At 45.7% G+C, this 16,262-nt stretch overlaps 2 protein-coding genes across 2 annotated transcripts in view; one reads left to right on the top strand and one right to left on the bottom strand.

The window, feature by feature from the left end:
* Window positions 1-3,577, top strand: part of LOC136677420 (piezo-type mechanosensitive ion channel component 1-like) — a 54,865-nt gene extending 51,288 nt beyond the window's left edge. The window contains exon 47 of the mRNA XM_066654938.1: window positions 53-3,577. Within this exon, the coding sequence (XP_066511035.1) occupies window positions 53-308 (256 nt within the window). The 3' untranslated portion in view covers window positions 309-3,577. The remainder of the gene's footprint in view (window positions 1-52) is intronic.
* A 200-nt stretch (window positions 3,578-3,777) lies between these two features.
* Window positions 3,778-16,173, bottom strand: ctu2 (cytosolic thiouridylase subunit 2 homolog (S. pombe)). Its single transcript, XM_066653100.1, has 15 exons — window positions 15,733-16,173; window positions 15,238-15,312; window positions 14,481-14,559; window positions 14,328-14,387; window positions 14,169-14,229; window positions 13,982-14,091; window positions 10,539-10,807; window positions 9,751-9,886; window positions 9,267-9,398; window positions 6,908-6,999; window positions 6,424-6,521; window positions 6,133-6,289; window positions 5,429-5,495; window positions 5,070-5,128; window positions 3,778-4,015 (listed from the first exon to the last, which is right to left on the bottom strand). Exons 1-15 carry the CDS (start codon window positions 15,786-15,788, stop codon window positions 3,949-3,951), a joined length of 1,518 nt encoding a protein of 505 aa, XP_066509197.1. The 5' UTR covers window positions 15,789-16,173; the 3' UTR covers window positions 3,778-3,948.
* Window positions 16,174-16,262: the final 89 nt, after the last annotated feature.

The following is a 16,262-nucleotide window of genomic DNA, read 5'->3' as shown; positions in this document are numbered from 1 at the left end:
CATAGTTACAGTTCTTCATTAACCAGTGGCCACAATGTTTTGTTTTTTTTAGGATCATGGGGCTGTACGTGTCTGTGGTCCTGGTGATCGGTAAGTTTGTGCGAGGCTTCTTCAGCGAGATTTCTCACTCCATCATGTTCGAGGAGCTGCCTTGTGTGGACCGCATCCTCAAGCTGTGCACGGACATCTTCCTGGTGCGAGAGACGTGCGAGTTGGAGCTGGAGGAGGAGCTCTACTCCAAGCTCATCTTCCTCTACCGCTCGCCAGAGACCATGATCAAATGGACCAGGGAGAAGAACACAGACTAGACTGGAGTTCTTCTCATCCGAGCCACCGGTCCTTTTTAAACAGCTTCACCCGGAGCAGGTGAGCTGGTCTTAATCCGAGTGCCTTCATTAAGACGTAGGTCTCCAGTGGGTCCTACCGGAAGGGGCGGAGCTTCGACGTTTACACTCATCTGAGGCGAGGCTCGCTGAGGCTGTCAACGACGTTTTTATGAGCACAGAGATGAGCACATAGCGTTTTCTTCTCAATGCTGCTGAGCTAATGCTGACATAGTGAGTGTTTGACAGAGTGCGAGGGAGAGTTGGGCGCTCTGTTGGGGGTGATGGTGGGGTCTACTATGTATCTGTTCGTTAGGGCTGAGCCATGCTTACACAAACCAAATTCAGGCAGAGCCCCAGGCCTTGAGTGAATGTGACCTTATCCCAAAAGAGCACTGAAGTCCTGTAGTCGTTCTGTAGTTGTCGTCATGCCTACGTTGGATTGTGCAGGTGTCAGCCAGAGAAACCAAACGTAGACACACAATTCTTAAACCAGACATGACGATGACTACAGAATGACGACATGGCTCCGGTGGTCTGTACTGTCCTTAAATAAGTTACTATTTACCTTCCTATGTTAACGCAGTCTGACGAAATACATTCACAAGGTCAGACAGAGTCTTCCTGAGAGGACCTCTACACCCAGACACAAACACTATTGTAACGTATTTGATCACATTGATGATGATTACACCAAACAATGTTTACATACAGAAAAGAGATGGTGAAACTAAGATGGTGACTCTTCCAAATAACGGGTGCCAGAAAGGGTTCTTAATCACATGACACCGAGGAATCACTTGTAAATGAGATGTGCAAGTGTAAAGGACTATTTGAAAGCTGAAACATGTCCACGTACTGTAAAGGTTCTTGGCAGAAGCTTTAAAAATATCACTCCTTTCACGAGGAGCAACGCCTACTTTTATATCAGTTTTAAATTAGGAGGCATACGATTTATTAAATGTTTTTAAAAAACCCAAATAAAACCTAAAAAACTTGGTCTACGAGAAACATTGCACTAAAAAAATGGACACGTTTGCTGTAAAGCTTCTTTACCCTTACTCAAGTGCTTCTTCTGTGGCTCCAAACTCTGCAGCACATTTTTAAAGAGTGTATTTAAGTGTAAAATGGTTATTAGAAAGTTATTAATAAAAAAAAGCCAAGACTTGAATATATATATATATTATGCAGCAGCTAGAGCTGGGCCTCATTCCAAATCCTGACTTACAGATTCCTGAATACGTTTTCTCAATTCCTTTATTACATTTATTGTTATAATACAATAAAAATGGGTGTGGCCATAACACGAAATGAGTGGGAGGTCCTGACCTTAACACACACAGTGTAAACTAAACAGCCAATCAGAAGTCTAGATTTTGAACACTGTGTGGCCGTTGGCTCTGATAAAGTACTACAGAGGTATAGAACATTTTGGTACGACTTTAGAATAAGACTACATTTATAAAGGCTTATAAATGCTTTACAATTTGTTTATTAATAGCAATTAATTAGGTTGTAAACACATTAAAAATCATTAATAATTATTTATAACATTTATAATATTGAACCCACATCCATTTACGCTGTTAAACCTCAAATCTTGCAGAATACTTACCTTACTTTGTCTTCATCAGTCGACATTAAGCCTGTGAGCTTCAGCACATATTTGCTTATAGGTTTAACCCTTTAACAGCCAGGTTTAATCAGTTTAACCCCCAACGGGGTGTCTGTTTATAATACACTAATGATAGTGTCCTCTACATTAACGTTAAGTAAATAACGTTGCGGTGGGTGCAGAGTCTACCTGGAATCATTGGGAGCAAGGCGGGAACACACCCTGGAGGGGGCGCCAGTCCTTCACAGACACAAATTCACACATTGACAACTATGAACACTTTTGAGTCGCCATTCCACCTACCAGCGTGTGCTTTTGGACTGTAGGAGGAAACCTTAGCACTCGGTGGAAACCCACACAGACACAGGGAGAATACACCACACTCCTCACAGAGAGTCACCCGGAGGAAACCCACGCAGACACAGGGAGAATACACCACACTCCTCACAGACAGTCACCCGGAGGAAACCCACGCAGGCACAGAGAGAACACACCACACTCCTCACAGACAGTCACCCGGAGCAAAACCAAACAGACACAGGGAGAACACACCACACTCCTCACAGACAGTCACCCGGAGGAAACCCACGCAGGGGCACAGAGAGAACACACCACACTCCTCACAGACAGTCACCCGGAGGAAACCCACGCAGACACAGAGAGAACACACCACACTCCTCACAGACAGTCACCCGGAGGAAACCCACGCAGGGGCACAGAGAGAACACACCATACTTCTCACAGACAGACACCCGGAGTAAACTCACGCGGACACAGGGAGAACACACCACACTCCTCACAGACAGTCACCTGGAGGAAACCCACGCAGGCACAGAGAGAACACACCACACTCCTCACAGACAGTCACCCGGAGCGGCAATCGAACCCACAACCTCCAAGCCCCTGGAGCTGTGTGACTGCGACACCTACCTGCTGCGCCACAGTATTAGATAATGATTATTAATTATATTTAAGGTGTTTACAACCTAATATATAACCAAGTAATAAACAGATTTATAAAGATGTATAAGTGTAGTCTTATCTGAAGTCGTACTGATATTTGGTATTGATTTTCAAGTTTAAAAAGTGTTACATTTTGAAACCCAGCTCTAGCTGCAGGAAGCAGAATCAATGGCTTTTTCTGGGAAGTAGAGTTTGTTTATAGAGAATAACTGAAAATGACAATTCAGACAAAATGGCTGTCTACGATTACCATGCTACATGATGTTTATTTTGTTTGTTTGTTTTTTTATGGTCTTTCTAGGTTAGTTTTCACATTCTTTACTTCCATGCGTCTTAACTGCCCACGCTGGTAACACTGTACTTTGAGAGTCCACTGTAGCTGCTCGGTCTAAATGTCCGTTCAATGCAAATGAACTATAAGTCGAATGTAACTCAAACCCTGACACAGAAACGAATCCTAATCCCGATTCTAAGCCTAAGGGTGCTTGTGATCACTAAACGTTCATCTATAGAGGACTCTCAAAATGAAGTGGAACCCCAGTAAATAAATAATTAATTACCGTTGTGCCAAATAACTTCAGTCACGGCTGGATTCATTACTGTACGGACACTCGAGTGCCAATACATCCTTTTGTAGTTCCATACCTTTCAAAAGAGTTGTACATTTTTCTATTTATTCATTTTTTTTCAAGATTTTTCTATTTTCCAGAATCAAATCATAAAATATTCTCGGGCAGAAATTTAGCGAAAAAGGTTGGGTATATATTAAAATTCACCTCTGCATTAATGAGTTCTCCATACATCACGTGGTTGTGTACAACAGACTTTATTGTGCAATAAAATGTTAAGCCTACTGAACGGAATTTATCATTTGTTCACGTTAAAATATATTAAATAATGATAAAATGAGTTGGTAATTGACTGAACTGGTCTTTTAAGCAGCTTTTGGTCAAACCCAACTGTGCATTAAAACATCCAAATTATTTCCAGGTGTATCACTGAAATACAGGCCACGTAATCAATCACCTAAACCAGATTCATCATCAGTTATTCTTCCTCAGCTTCATCCTCATCCTGCAGAAGGAACTCGCTGATCTCCTGCTTCATCTGAGCTCTGGGAGGAAACACGTTTCAGCATCAATTCTACTATCCATATTACAACAAGGTTAAATAAAGAACACGGTTTATTTTGCCAAACACTAGACATCCAATAATACAGGGTTCCTAACTGGACCTTTAAATTTGAAGGTGCATTTATTGATCCTCTGTAATCACTACATCCTGATCAGGGTCTTAGTGGGTCCAGGACCTTCCCACATTCATTGGGCTTGTCCCTGTCCCATTGGTGTGTATTGGGCACAGGGAGAACATACCAAATTCCTACAGACAGTGACCTGAGAGGAATACTGAACCCAGGACCCAAGACCCTGACGGTCTGTGAGCAGTGACTCTACCTGCAGCCACCGTTCTGGCCCTAGGTACATTTACATTGATTTGTATTCTTCTAGCTGTGTATAATATAATAAATAATATCTCCTAAATAGGGCGGCATGATTGTGTCGCTGTTACACGACTGCAGGGTCCTGGGCTTATGGGTTGTGTGACTGTCCGTGAGGAGTGTGGTGTGTTCTCCCTGTGTCTGCGTGGGTTTCCTCCGGGTGACTGTCTGTGAGGAGTGTGGTGTGTTCTCCCTGTGTCTGCGTGGGTTTCCTCCGGGTGACTGTCTGTGAGGAGTGTGGTGTGTTCTCTCTGTGTCTGCGTGGGTTTCCTCCGGGTGACTGTCTGTGAGGAGTGTGGTGTATTCTGTCTGTGTCTGCGTGGGTTTCCTCCGGGTGACTGTCTGTGAGGAGTGTGGTGTGTTCTCTCTGTGTCTGCGTGGGTTTCCTCCGGGTGACTATCTGTGAGGAGTGTGGTGTGTTCTCTCTGTGTCTGTGTGGGTTTCCTCTGGGTGACTGTCTGTGAGGAGTGTGGTGTGTTCTCCCTGTGCCTGTGTGGGTTTCCTCCGGGTGAGTGTGAGTGAATAAGGGAGTGTGAACGACTGCCTGCACCCAGTGATTCCAGGTAGGCTGCGGACCCACAGCAACCCTGAACTTGACAAGTGCTTACTAAAAATGAATGAATATCTCCTAAAAAATAATGTTGAATAAATCTGATCGTGTTTTACTCACCTTCTCTGGCGTTTTTCTGCCTCAGACGTTATGTAGCGTGGAAGGGTGTCCACCTCAGTCTGAAAAACAAACCCAAATGAGCCTCCGTCTAACTTTAACCTCGGCTTCACTGCACAATTTTACATTTTCCCCTGCTTCACACACACCTGCCTTGGCTCATCAGCTTCATAAGCCTGAAACAGGTGCATCAGAGCAGCAGGGAAGACTCTTAAATGTTCATGGGGTAAATCAGGTTCAGGAGTGAGAAGCACAGGTCTGTATCATTAAAAATGTATCCTCTCCCAGTGTATAAATGAGAAGCAGCCAGGATGTTCTACAGAAGCGTTTTTATGTTGAACGCATACTTCATTTTCACTCACCATGTCTTTAATAGTGAGTCTGCAGCTGTAACATAAGAGACTCTTCAGGTCTGTAGACACAGCGGCCCTGAAAAACATTCGAACAAAGAGCCACAGTCAAACAACTAATATCCCTGCAGCAGTGGAGTTACGACTAAGGACGACCTGATTAAGATTTATGACCCTAAGCATTTAATACTGATAACGGCTGCTGGCCTTTTAACAAAGTGCTCTCTGGTCCTTTTCTGTCTTTTATAGAAATATACTGAAGCTCTTTACCGCTTTTTAAAAGACTGACACATGAAACGGCAGCATTGCGGGTGCCTAGGATCACAAACCTTTCCTGTAATCACAAGCAAATAAATAAATCAGCTGACGTGATAGTTCTGGGCAGTTTGCATTCTCCTGCGAGCGTGTTAAACTGCCCATTATTGTTGTTTAAAAAGCAGATTAAAATAGTCTCGGAGGAGGCATGTGCTCCTCATTCTCCGTCCACTCTACAGTCAAATTTTATTTATTTGAACCGGGAATCGGGATGAAATAACGGGAGAAATGTAGGATTTAAAAAAAATTACTTGCTCCAAGTCAATATTCAGACAATACTGGGACACACTGAACAATGAGTCATGCTTATATTGCAGTCTGAAAAAATAAACTGCAGTTTTCACATGCCCATTTCCATCAATAAAATACTGAATACTGAAATCCTGGTATTCCCCTCTCACCTTAACGTGGAGCAGCAGCCGTCAGACGCACAACCTCCTTCCCGTCCACAGGACGAGCTGCTGTTCACTGTGAGGTTCGAGGAGGACGAGTCTCTTTGGGCCTTTCTCTCAGACAGGCGCTCTGACAGCTGAGTGGCATTAAAAGCTGAAGCTTCATCTACAAAAACACAGAGTTGGGAATAAAAGGATGCTTCGTTGTGTGTGTTTCTAAAAACAGTCCATCTGAGGTTCTTTTAAAACTGATGAAAGCTGGTGTGATTATTTTTAGCGTGTTTCAGTGATGGTACATGCCTGCTTTGGTGTCGAGAGCACAGAGGCAGAGAAGACACTTTGCAGTAGGTTCGGTGGTGTTCAGCTGAGGACACGACGTGTGGAGTTTCTCACTGGTTCTGAATAGAAATGAGCACAAATAAGAAAGAACCAGCAAAGCCAACTCCTACTGTCTGTTCATTCAGGATCAATACAAGAGGTAAACTGCATCAACTGCAGGTAAAAGAACGGTGTCCAATTAAACCTGCTTTATATTTATACAAAGTATTTGAGACCACAGTTCATCTGAATTCATTTTTCAGTAAAAACAACTACTACAATAATTTTTGGACCATTCAGAGAAAGTCAAGAGAGACCACATGAAAGACAGGGGACTTTTGTTTTGTAGACGGTTAAGAGACAGTTGCAAGACCTGGTGTTGCACACAATCTGTTCCCTTCAGATAAACAGCTCTTAAAGCTTAATCCAGTGGCATTTTTATTGTGTTTTTACGAGCGGCGGTTACCTGTAGATGGTGCTAACCGTGGAGGGAAAGTCTGCTTGCAGTTTTATAACGAAACTCTCCGTCAGTCGCTGGATACTCGCTTTATCAGGAACCTGAGGAGACAACGACACGAAAATGTAGATGGAATCATTTTGAGCAATCCTTCATAAAAGAGAAAGCTTGAAAAGACTGGATAGTACTCTTTAGTTGGGTAACGTTAAACCTTTACTTTCATTCATTTATTTATTATAAGTCAACCGTGGTGCAGCAGGTAGGTGTTGCAGTCACACAGCTCCAGGGACCTGGAGGTTGTGGGTTCGATTCCCGCTCCGGGTGACTGTCTGTGAGGAGTGTGGTGTGTTCTCCCTGTGTCTGTGTGGGTTTCCTCCGGGTGACTGTCTGTGAGGAGTGTGGTGTGTTCTCCCCGTGTCTGAGTGGGTTTCCTCCGGGTGATTGTCTGTGAGGAGTGTGATGTGTTCTCCCCGTATCTGCGTGGGTTTCCTCCCACAGTCCAAAATCACACATTGGTAGGTGGATTGGTGACTCAAATGTGTCCGTAGGTGTGAGTGTCTGTGCGTGTCTGTGTTGCCCTGTGAAGGACTGGCGCCCCCTCCAGGGTGTATTCCCGCCTTGCGCCCAATTATTCCAGGTAGGCTCTGGACCCACCGCGACCCTGAATAAGGATTACAGACAATGAATGAATGAAAGAAAAAGTCAACCGTGTATTAATACATCTTTCTTTATAGTATTTTATAGTAATATAGCTACTGTTTACACTGGGTCAAGATTTCCTGAGAGAGACACCAATAGGAAAGGTCCAAAATCACTTAGAATAAATAACTCACATTAACTGGACAGGTCTCTTCTGACAGCGATAGAGCCTGAAGTGCTTATTTATTGCCATGCAATGAATCTGAGCTCTTTCTCTGATAAACAGTGTAAACCACACCACTGTCCTTCCATAGCTCACTGGAGGAGAACCCAAAAAAAGCGCATACAGGTTCCCAACACTTCCACTGATCTAGTGGAGAATAGCACAGACAGTGACGGGGGACGCGAGGGCCTCCAGTCTGTGGCAATGTGAGAGTAACACAGACAGAGTGGGGCAGTAATGAGAACCGTCAGCCAATGTCTCTGCCTGAATGACAGAGAGTACCCCACCACTCCACCGCTGTTTTCACCTGAAGACTTCGGAGACGGTGTTCTGTCCAGAGACATGTCAGTATTAAGATGCCCCTGATCCTTTGTGTTAATTTTTCACTTAGCTATATTTGTTTAAGGACAGTTCCCAACCCCCCTGTATCCCTTAGATTAGCCTCTTTTTTATTACTGTGTCTTCAACACATCTAAAAACCAGCTCTGTTCTGACTTGCTGCACTTCACTGAGCCTCAATCAAACATCAGTCCAGGCTCAAACACTCAGTCTAGCTTCATAGAGAATGGCCAAATATTCTCACACCACACTCCTCACAGACAGTCACCCACAGGAAACCCACACGGACACAGAGAGAACACACCACACTCCTCACAGACAGTCACCCGGAGGAAACCCACGCAGACACAGGGAGAACACACCACACTCCTCACAGACAGTCACCCGGAGGAAACCCACGGAGACACAGGGAGAACACACCACACTCCTCACAGACAGTCACCCACAGGAAACCCACACGGACACAGAGAGAACACACCACACTCCTTACAGACAGTCACCCGGAGGAAACCCACGCAGACACGGGGAGAACACACCACACTCCTCACAGACAGTCACCCGGAGGAAACCCACACAGACACAGGGAGAACACACCACACTCCTCACAGACAGTCACCCGGAGGAAACCCACACAGACACAGAGAGAACACACCACACTCCTCACAGACGGTCACCCGGAGGAAACCCACGCAGACACAGGGAGAACACACCACACTCCTCACAGAACGTCACTCGGAGGAAACCCACACAGACACAGAGAGAACACACCACACTCCTCACAGACAGTCACCCGGAGGAAACCCACGCGGACACAGGGAGAACACACCACACTCCTCACAGACAGTCACCCGGAGGAAACCCACACGGACACAGACACATTTGTTCATAAACCAAAACAGCTACAACAACTGTATTAACTTTAATAGATTAATGAACGCACAGAATCCAATTACAGCATAAAGTAACAGCCCTGGGCAAAATGTATGAGGGAGGCTGCTCTTTTACCTTTGCCACACACACACACACACACGCACGCACACCTGATAAATTATGTGATTACTTCCCTGCAGCGGTAACAGTTTGGGATGACTGAGTGTAAAATAAGTCCAGAGTTTTCTGTTGCCATGGCAGCAGTGAGTGTTTTCCTTCAGGTAGAGAGTCTCTCACCTTGGTGTCCAGTCCTGGGATGAAAATAGACTGCACTCCGAACAGCATGTTGTAAAAGGCAATTTCTTTGGAGGAATAGTCCCTCATCGGCCGAACAATCACCACATCTCCGTAACGAGGGTCGGAGAACCCCTGGAAAGGCACATGGTGATGTTTAAGTGACACAGGACCAAACTGGATAAAGTACTTACTATTAATAATTACTAATACATTTCAGTATTTCTCTTTCCAGCCTGAAGACTGTAGTGTTTAATTACTTTCACTGGATGAGTCTATTTTAGATTAATGCTTCAGCTCAGCAGCGTGTGATGATTCAACCAGCAAAACTAAAGAAGCAAATGTCAGACACCATCTCCTCTTGATACCGATGGTCAGGTCAAGGTCACCGTAAGGCTATGCACCCAGTCTACTAGCGTTTATCTGAAGGTAAATAATCAGACTACTGTCACTGGTAGCGTAGACTCAGACTGGTGTGTGTTCTCACGGTGTCAGCAGCCAGAGCCGCTCCTCGTCCCAGAGAGATGTTACTGAGCAGCTTAACGGCCAGACGTGTGCAGCTGTCCCCCATCATCACTTTGGCGTAGCCCTTCATCCGGGCAGTGTGCAAGATCACATGCTGCCTACAACACACACACACACAAAGTTACACTGTGGTGGTTTGCAGAAACGTGACAAAAAACAGAGAAGCCTTCTACAGAAAAAACATCCGACATTCACTGAACCTTGACACTGTTTTTCTCCTTCCATCTCTCTGCCTTTTCTCTTACATAATCTCTTTGCTTTCTCCCTCTGTGTCTCTCTCTCCTCGCTCTCACTATGGCACTTTGTCAGAGCTCTGAGTCATCAGAGAACAGCACAGGGCCTTGAAGAACATGGTTCAGTTACAGTCAATAACTCACATAGTTTAATGAGAGAGAGAGAGAGAGAGAGAGAGAGAGAGAGAGAGAGAGAGAGAGAGAGAGCAAAGTGAGGTAAGGTGAGGTAAAGACCGTGTTATGAGAGCAAATAAAACCGATAAATTAAAACCTTTTAAGTGACTGAGAAGCTCATCTCAAGAGTGTGTGGGGAGTATATGTATCGTGCTTGTACAGAGGGTGTGTGTGTGTGTGTAGAGGGTGTGTATGGAAGGGGTACATCTGGAGTGTTTATTGCTGTTTGACTGTAAGTCGCCATGTTGAAGATGAAAGGGTTTGATAGTGACTACATAAACTGAACATGGCAAGTGCTTCTATAATGACGACGTGGAACGTTTCTTTTGTTTTCAACCCTCACCTGAGGGTCTGCAGCATGTCCTCTTTGGCGGTCAGAGTCTTTAAGGAGGAGAAAAGCCTCTCGAGGGCCAGTCTGTGGTCAGGACTGCACTGGGACTGGACACTGTGACGGTCGATGGCTTCATGAGCTTCTCGTATTGCAGAGTCCTGCGCCCTCTGCTTTACTTTATTCTGCTGGATATACTGATCCACCGCAGCCTTATAGCTGAGATCTGACCCCTCTGGACCACCGTACACAGGCTCCAGTACAGAGTCGGGCAGACTGAAGACCTAAACATAAACACAACATCACGCCAGTTAAGATTAACCAATACCATCATGGGTGTGATTTCCTACCCTCCTCCAAAACGTACATAGCCCAGTTTCTGCACTGCTGAGCTCGGAGGACCAATGACAGAAGCCCTGTTTTTTCCATGACAGGTCAGTGGAGCATCATAATGATTTTTAAGCAGTAATTTAGTTAAAAAATATTATGCAGTGTTCCTTTAGTTCCTGGAGTGCTCTCTCCAGGTTGGAAGTGAGATCCTGCCTCAAGTGGAGGAGTTTAAATACCTCGGGGTCTTGTTCACGAGTGAGGGAAAAATGGAGCGGGAGATCGGTGCAGCCTCAGCAGTAATGCGGGCTCTGTACCGGTCCGCTGTGGTGAAGAGAGAGCTGAGCAGAAAAGCAAAGCTCTCGATTTACCGTTCGATCTACGTCCCAACCCTCACCTATGGTCACGAGCTTTGGGTAGTGACCGAAAGAACGAGATCGCGGGTACGAGCGGCTGAAATGAGTTTTCTCCGCAGGGTGTTTGGACTCTCCCTTAGAGACAGGGTTAGGAGCTCGGACGTCTGGGAGAGACTCGGAGTGGAGCCGCTGCTCCTCCACGTCGAGAGGAGCCAGTTGAGGTGGTTCGGGCGTCTGGTTCGGATGCCTCCTGGAGACATTCCTGGTGAGGTGTTCCGGGCATGTCCAACGGGGAGGAGGCCCCGGGGCAGACCAAGAACACGCTGGAGAGACTACATGTCTCGACTGGCCTGGGAACGCCTCGGTATACCCCCGGAGGAGCTGGAGACGGTGGCTGGGGTCGCTGACAGACATTTACCAAAAATCTCTTTAGAAAAGCACTAAGCAATGGAACGGGACTGGAGCAGCTGCACGTGAGCCTAAGGTCACCATGCCCAATGATAAGTGTCAGCTAGAAAGATTAAAAAGCTCCCAACACTGTAGCGTTTCTCTGGAGTTATGGCGCTCCATCCAATATATCTGGGATACGCCGGAGGGGCGTTTCGGATCTAGACCTAATCACGCAACATCAGCACCTCACGCTCCTGGCTGACTGCAATCAAGCCCTCAACAACATGTTACAACATCGAGCCTAAAGTCTTCCCAGAAGAGCAGAGGCTGTTAATACGGCAAAGAAAGACATCCCTAATGAGTGTGTGTCTATAAACCCGTGGACACTGGGTCCAGTCGATGTGTTAAGGATGAAGAGGTGTACTGATGGAACTGCTGTTTTCTGTAATAACAGTAACAACTGAACGCAGGCATCAAAGGACGCTATTAGGGAATGCAGGAGATAATGGACAGAATGATGCAATTTTCTGAAATGATGCAGAAAAAACAGCATTCTGCTGTAAAAAAACAGAAAATGAAATAATGAGCCTCAGTAGATAATGGAACAAAGATCAAAGCAATAACAAACACGAAGGCTGGTAATGTCTGATTATAGTGTAATTAGATCAGGGGAGTTCAGTGCTGAGACTCTATAAAAAAAGGTGTCTGAAGTCTGGCTGCTTCCTTGAAGTTTCAAAGTGGGGACCAGACCATTTGTTTTCTTAAAAGGGAAATCTATAACTCTTTCTAAATTTCTACGTAATTCAACTGTTGAGATAAACAGGGTCTGACTGTAAAAATCGGCCAAAAACAAACAAGAACCATGACATCACTCTCAAACATAAACATCTTCGCTGTCAATAAAAACGTTTACACTGACTTTCAAATCGAGTTCAATGAACTGAGAGCAGGGCCCTGTAATGAACGTCAGTCAGTGACAGATGATGTAAACCATATCATTAATGTTATTCATTCATTCATTCACTGTCTGTAACCCTTATCCAGTTCAGGGTCGCGGTGGGTCTGGAGTCTACCCGGAACCATTGGGTGCAAGGCGGGAACACACCCTGGAGGGGGCGCCAGTCCTTCACATGGCAATACAGACACACACACACCTTCGCACACTTTTGAGTCGCCAATCCACCTACCAATGTGTGTTTTGAACACACCACACTCCTCACAGACAGTCACCCGGAGGAAACCCACGCGGACACAGGGAGAACACACCACACTCCTCACAAACAGTCACCCGGAGGAAACCCACGCAGACACAGGGAGAGCACACCACACTCCTCACAGACAGTCACCCGGAGGAAACCCACGCAGACACAGGGAGAGCACACCACACTCCTCACAGACAGTCACCCGGAGGAAACCCACGCAGACACAGGGAGAGCACACCACACTCCTCACAGACAGTCATCCAGAGGAAACCCACGCAGACACAGGGAGAACACACCACACTCCTCACAGTCAGTCACCCGGAGGAAACCCACGCAGACACAGGGAGAGCACACCACACTCCTCACAGACAGTCACCCGGAGGAAACCCACGCAGACACAGGGAGAGCACACCACACTCCTCACAGACAGTCATCCAGAGGAAACCCACGCAGACACAGGGAGAACACACCACACTCCTCACAGACAGTCACCCGGAGGAAACCCACGCAGACACAGGGAGAGCACACCACACTCCTCACAGACAGTCACCTGGAGGAAACCCACGCAGACACAGGGAGAGCACACCACACACCTCACAGACAGTCACCCGGAGGAAACCCACGCAGACACCGGCGGATCAGTGCAGCGTCAGCAGTAATGCGGGCTCTGTACCGGTCCGTTGTGGTTAAGAGAGAGCTGAGCAGAAAAGCAAAGCTCTCAATTTACCGTTCAATCTACATCCCAACCCTCACCTATGGTCACAAGCTTTGGGTAGTGACCAAAAGAACGAGATCTGGTCCGGATGCCTCCTGGACGCCTTCCTGGTGAGGTGTTCAGGGCATGTCCAACAGGGAGGAGGCCCTGGGGCAGACCAAGAGCACACTGGAGAGACTACATGTCTCGACCGGCCTGGGAACGCCTCTGTATACCCCCGGAGGAGCTGGAAGCAGTGGCTGGGGAGAGGGAGGTCTGGGTTTCTTTGCTTCGACTGCTTCCCCCGCGACCCGGACCCGGATAAGTGGTTTTACACCAAACCACTCTATACAAGCTTGTTAACATCTTTATCACAGACATGTACAGAAACTTATTTAAGAAGTATAAACGTTATTGAACTAACAGGACAGGGACTGTCGGGGGGGATAGGTGTGTGTTCTGCAGTAGAAGTGGCTGCTGCTCGGTTACCTGCTCCAGTGAGACAACGAAGTAAGGGAATCCTGTTTTTCTGAAGATGTCCTCCAACTGAACTACCGCCTTCTCCCTCTCCTCAGCGCTCTGACCACAGGCCCCGCCCTCTGAACACATGACAAATCCATATAAGGCACATCTCACAGAACAAACACTACATAAAGTCGTGAGAATCTGTAATTACCGTCTATGTAGATGATGCCGGGCGTGAATCGTAACCTTTTGGGTGCGTCCCGACTCAGACCCTGTATAAAACAAATCAGCTTTAGAACTGACCCAAAGAAAATGAATAGCATTAAAGGTCCTGAAACTGTACTTTAACTGGGGATGAGTCCATACCAACCTCCTGAACCTGTGCTAACATGGAGCTGGACGCTGGGCCACCAGATACAGCCAGCAGCACCTGACAGAAGAGACACGAGTGAGTTTTTTGTGTCTACATTAAACGTCTCACTTTTGTTTTCATATAAGCCATTTAAAGATATTTTTATCCTGCCTTTTCTCCTGGAAATATGACCCGGTTCTTCCCCAGCATGGCCCGAAACTTGTGCACAAAATATTCCTTGAAGCAGTTCCTACAGGCCAAAGAAATCAGGACATGTCAGTGAGGGCAGTAAAGAGATGTTTTCAGCTCAGAGCAGCACCAAAAGAAAATAAAAGGAAAAAACAAAACACTGTGTTAAAACGGAAGCTTTCGTAATTATGTAATTAACCCTTTAATGTTCTTAATGTTCTTAATGACTCAATATCCTTTAAAACAATATTTAGGAGGAAGTTAAAGGGCTAAATTATTGACAAATACACAATGTCCTTCAGAGTGGCTTGAGAAGAAGAATGTTCTAGAGAAATCGATTCAGAGCTGTTCACTTTGACAGTGGTAGGAACAAGAAAACCCATTCATGGCACTGAACACACACACACACACACACACTATGCTGATTAGACCCAGAGAAGCAGGCAGCCACCCTCGACACCTGAGAAGTGTTTTGGGGGTTTAGGTGCCTTGCTCAACGACCCTTCAGCCATGGATGTTCCTGCTGGTTGTGGGGATTAAACCAGCAACCTTCTGGTCCCAAGCGCACTTCTCTAAACATTAGGCCAAGGCTGCCCTCGACGAAGAGTCCTGTATAAAAGTACTTCATGAAGAATACAGACAAACTACGTACCTGAGAAATCATTTTAAAACAGTACTGAGATTAGGTTTTGGCTTAAAATATACTCTTCAAACTTTATTTTAAAAAAGCACCACTCACCGGCAAAAGGCATCTCCGACTCGGATGATGAGCACCGCTGTGTTTTCTTTACACTTCACACAGGTCCTGGAGACCCTGGAGATGAAACATGAGGAGACCTGACATTAAGAGAGACACTAGATCTATATAAAGATCTAAGACAGAGAAGAATTTAAGAGGATATGTAGGCAGAGGACGAGCCTTTCCATCATGTTCCACTGGTGATTGATCACACCACTAACTTGAGATTTATCCTTATTTCAGACAAAGAAAATAAAAGAGAGAATGGTCCACCACACAGATAATAGGAAATCTGCTCAGTTGTGGTCCTTTCCATTGAAAAACATTGTGAAAGGGGTCTCACAATGCAAAAAATGGTCTACAGTCTGTAACTGAACTACAAATTGCTCCTGTACGGTCAGTGGAGCTCATAAACAAACAGGGAGTGTAGAAAAAGGAGGTGGTTTTATGGATGTAGCTCATTAATAAAAGTCTGCTATAAAGTAATAAACTCACCGCAGGACAGGTTTCGTCTCTAAGTGCTCATTGTACTCTTCTTCCACCTGACACATGACTGGACCAAATACCTGCTTTTTATTACAAGAATAACTCCGAGAGACTTAATATCACCACTAACAGCTCAACTTCATTCCACACCTTCCATCCATGCTGCTGACACCTTTTGATGACGTAACAACCCCATGTCTACAGTGTACGTTGTTTTGAAGGAGCTTCGGTGTGTGTTTCATGTGACAGAAGCTAAATTAACATTATTAAAGCAAGACCGTCTCTGTAACTTTAACAGCAAACGAATTACTAGTCGTAGAGCCGCGCTTGTTTGTTGTTTGTGAAATTGCTGCAAGGAATTGTGGGAGTGTAGTTTTCTCAATACCTTTCTCTGTTGAAAGCGGCGGAGGCAATACTACATTACCCAGCAGGCGCTTCTAGTGCGACGACGTTATTTTTACGATTTTTGTTTTGTTTCTTATTTATTGTGCAATGAGAGACGCAAAGTAATCTTTGCAAGTTCGTTCTGGGTGTGATAA

This window comes from Hoplias malabaricus, chromosome X2, assembly GCF_029633855.1.
Source record: "Hoplias malabaricus isolate fHopMal1 chromosome X2, fHopMal1.hap1, whole genome shotgun sequence".
NCBI lineage: Eukaryota > Metazoa > Chordata > Actinopteri > Characiformes > Erythrinidae > Hoplias > Hoplias malabaricus.
Note: the sequence above shows the minus strand (reverse complement) of the source record. Positions and strands in the feature narration are given on the sequence as shown.

Bases quoted from the DNA above. Each gene is read 5' to 3' on its own strand.
- ctu2 (XM_066653100.1), bottom strand. From the start codon at position 15,788: ATGTGTCAGGTGGAAGAAGAGTACAATGAGCACTTAGAGACGAAACCT. The intron at 6,522-6,907 runs GTAACCGCCGCT...ATTTCTATTCAG, and splicing joins ACGGTTAGCACCATCTACAG to AACCAGTGAGAAACTCCACA. The intron at 4,016-5,069 runs GTGAGTAAAACA...GTTTCCTCCCAG, and splicing joins GCAGAAAAACGCCAGAGAAG to AGCTCAGATGAAGCAGGAGA.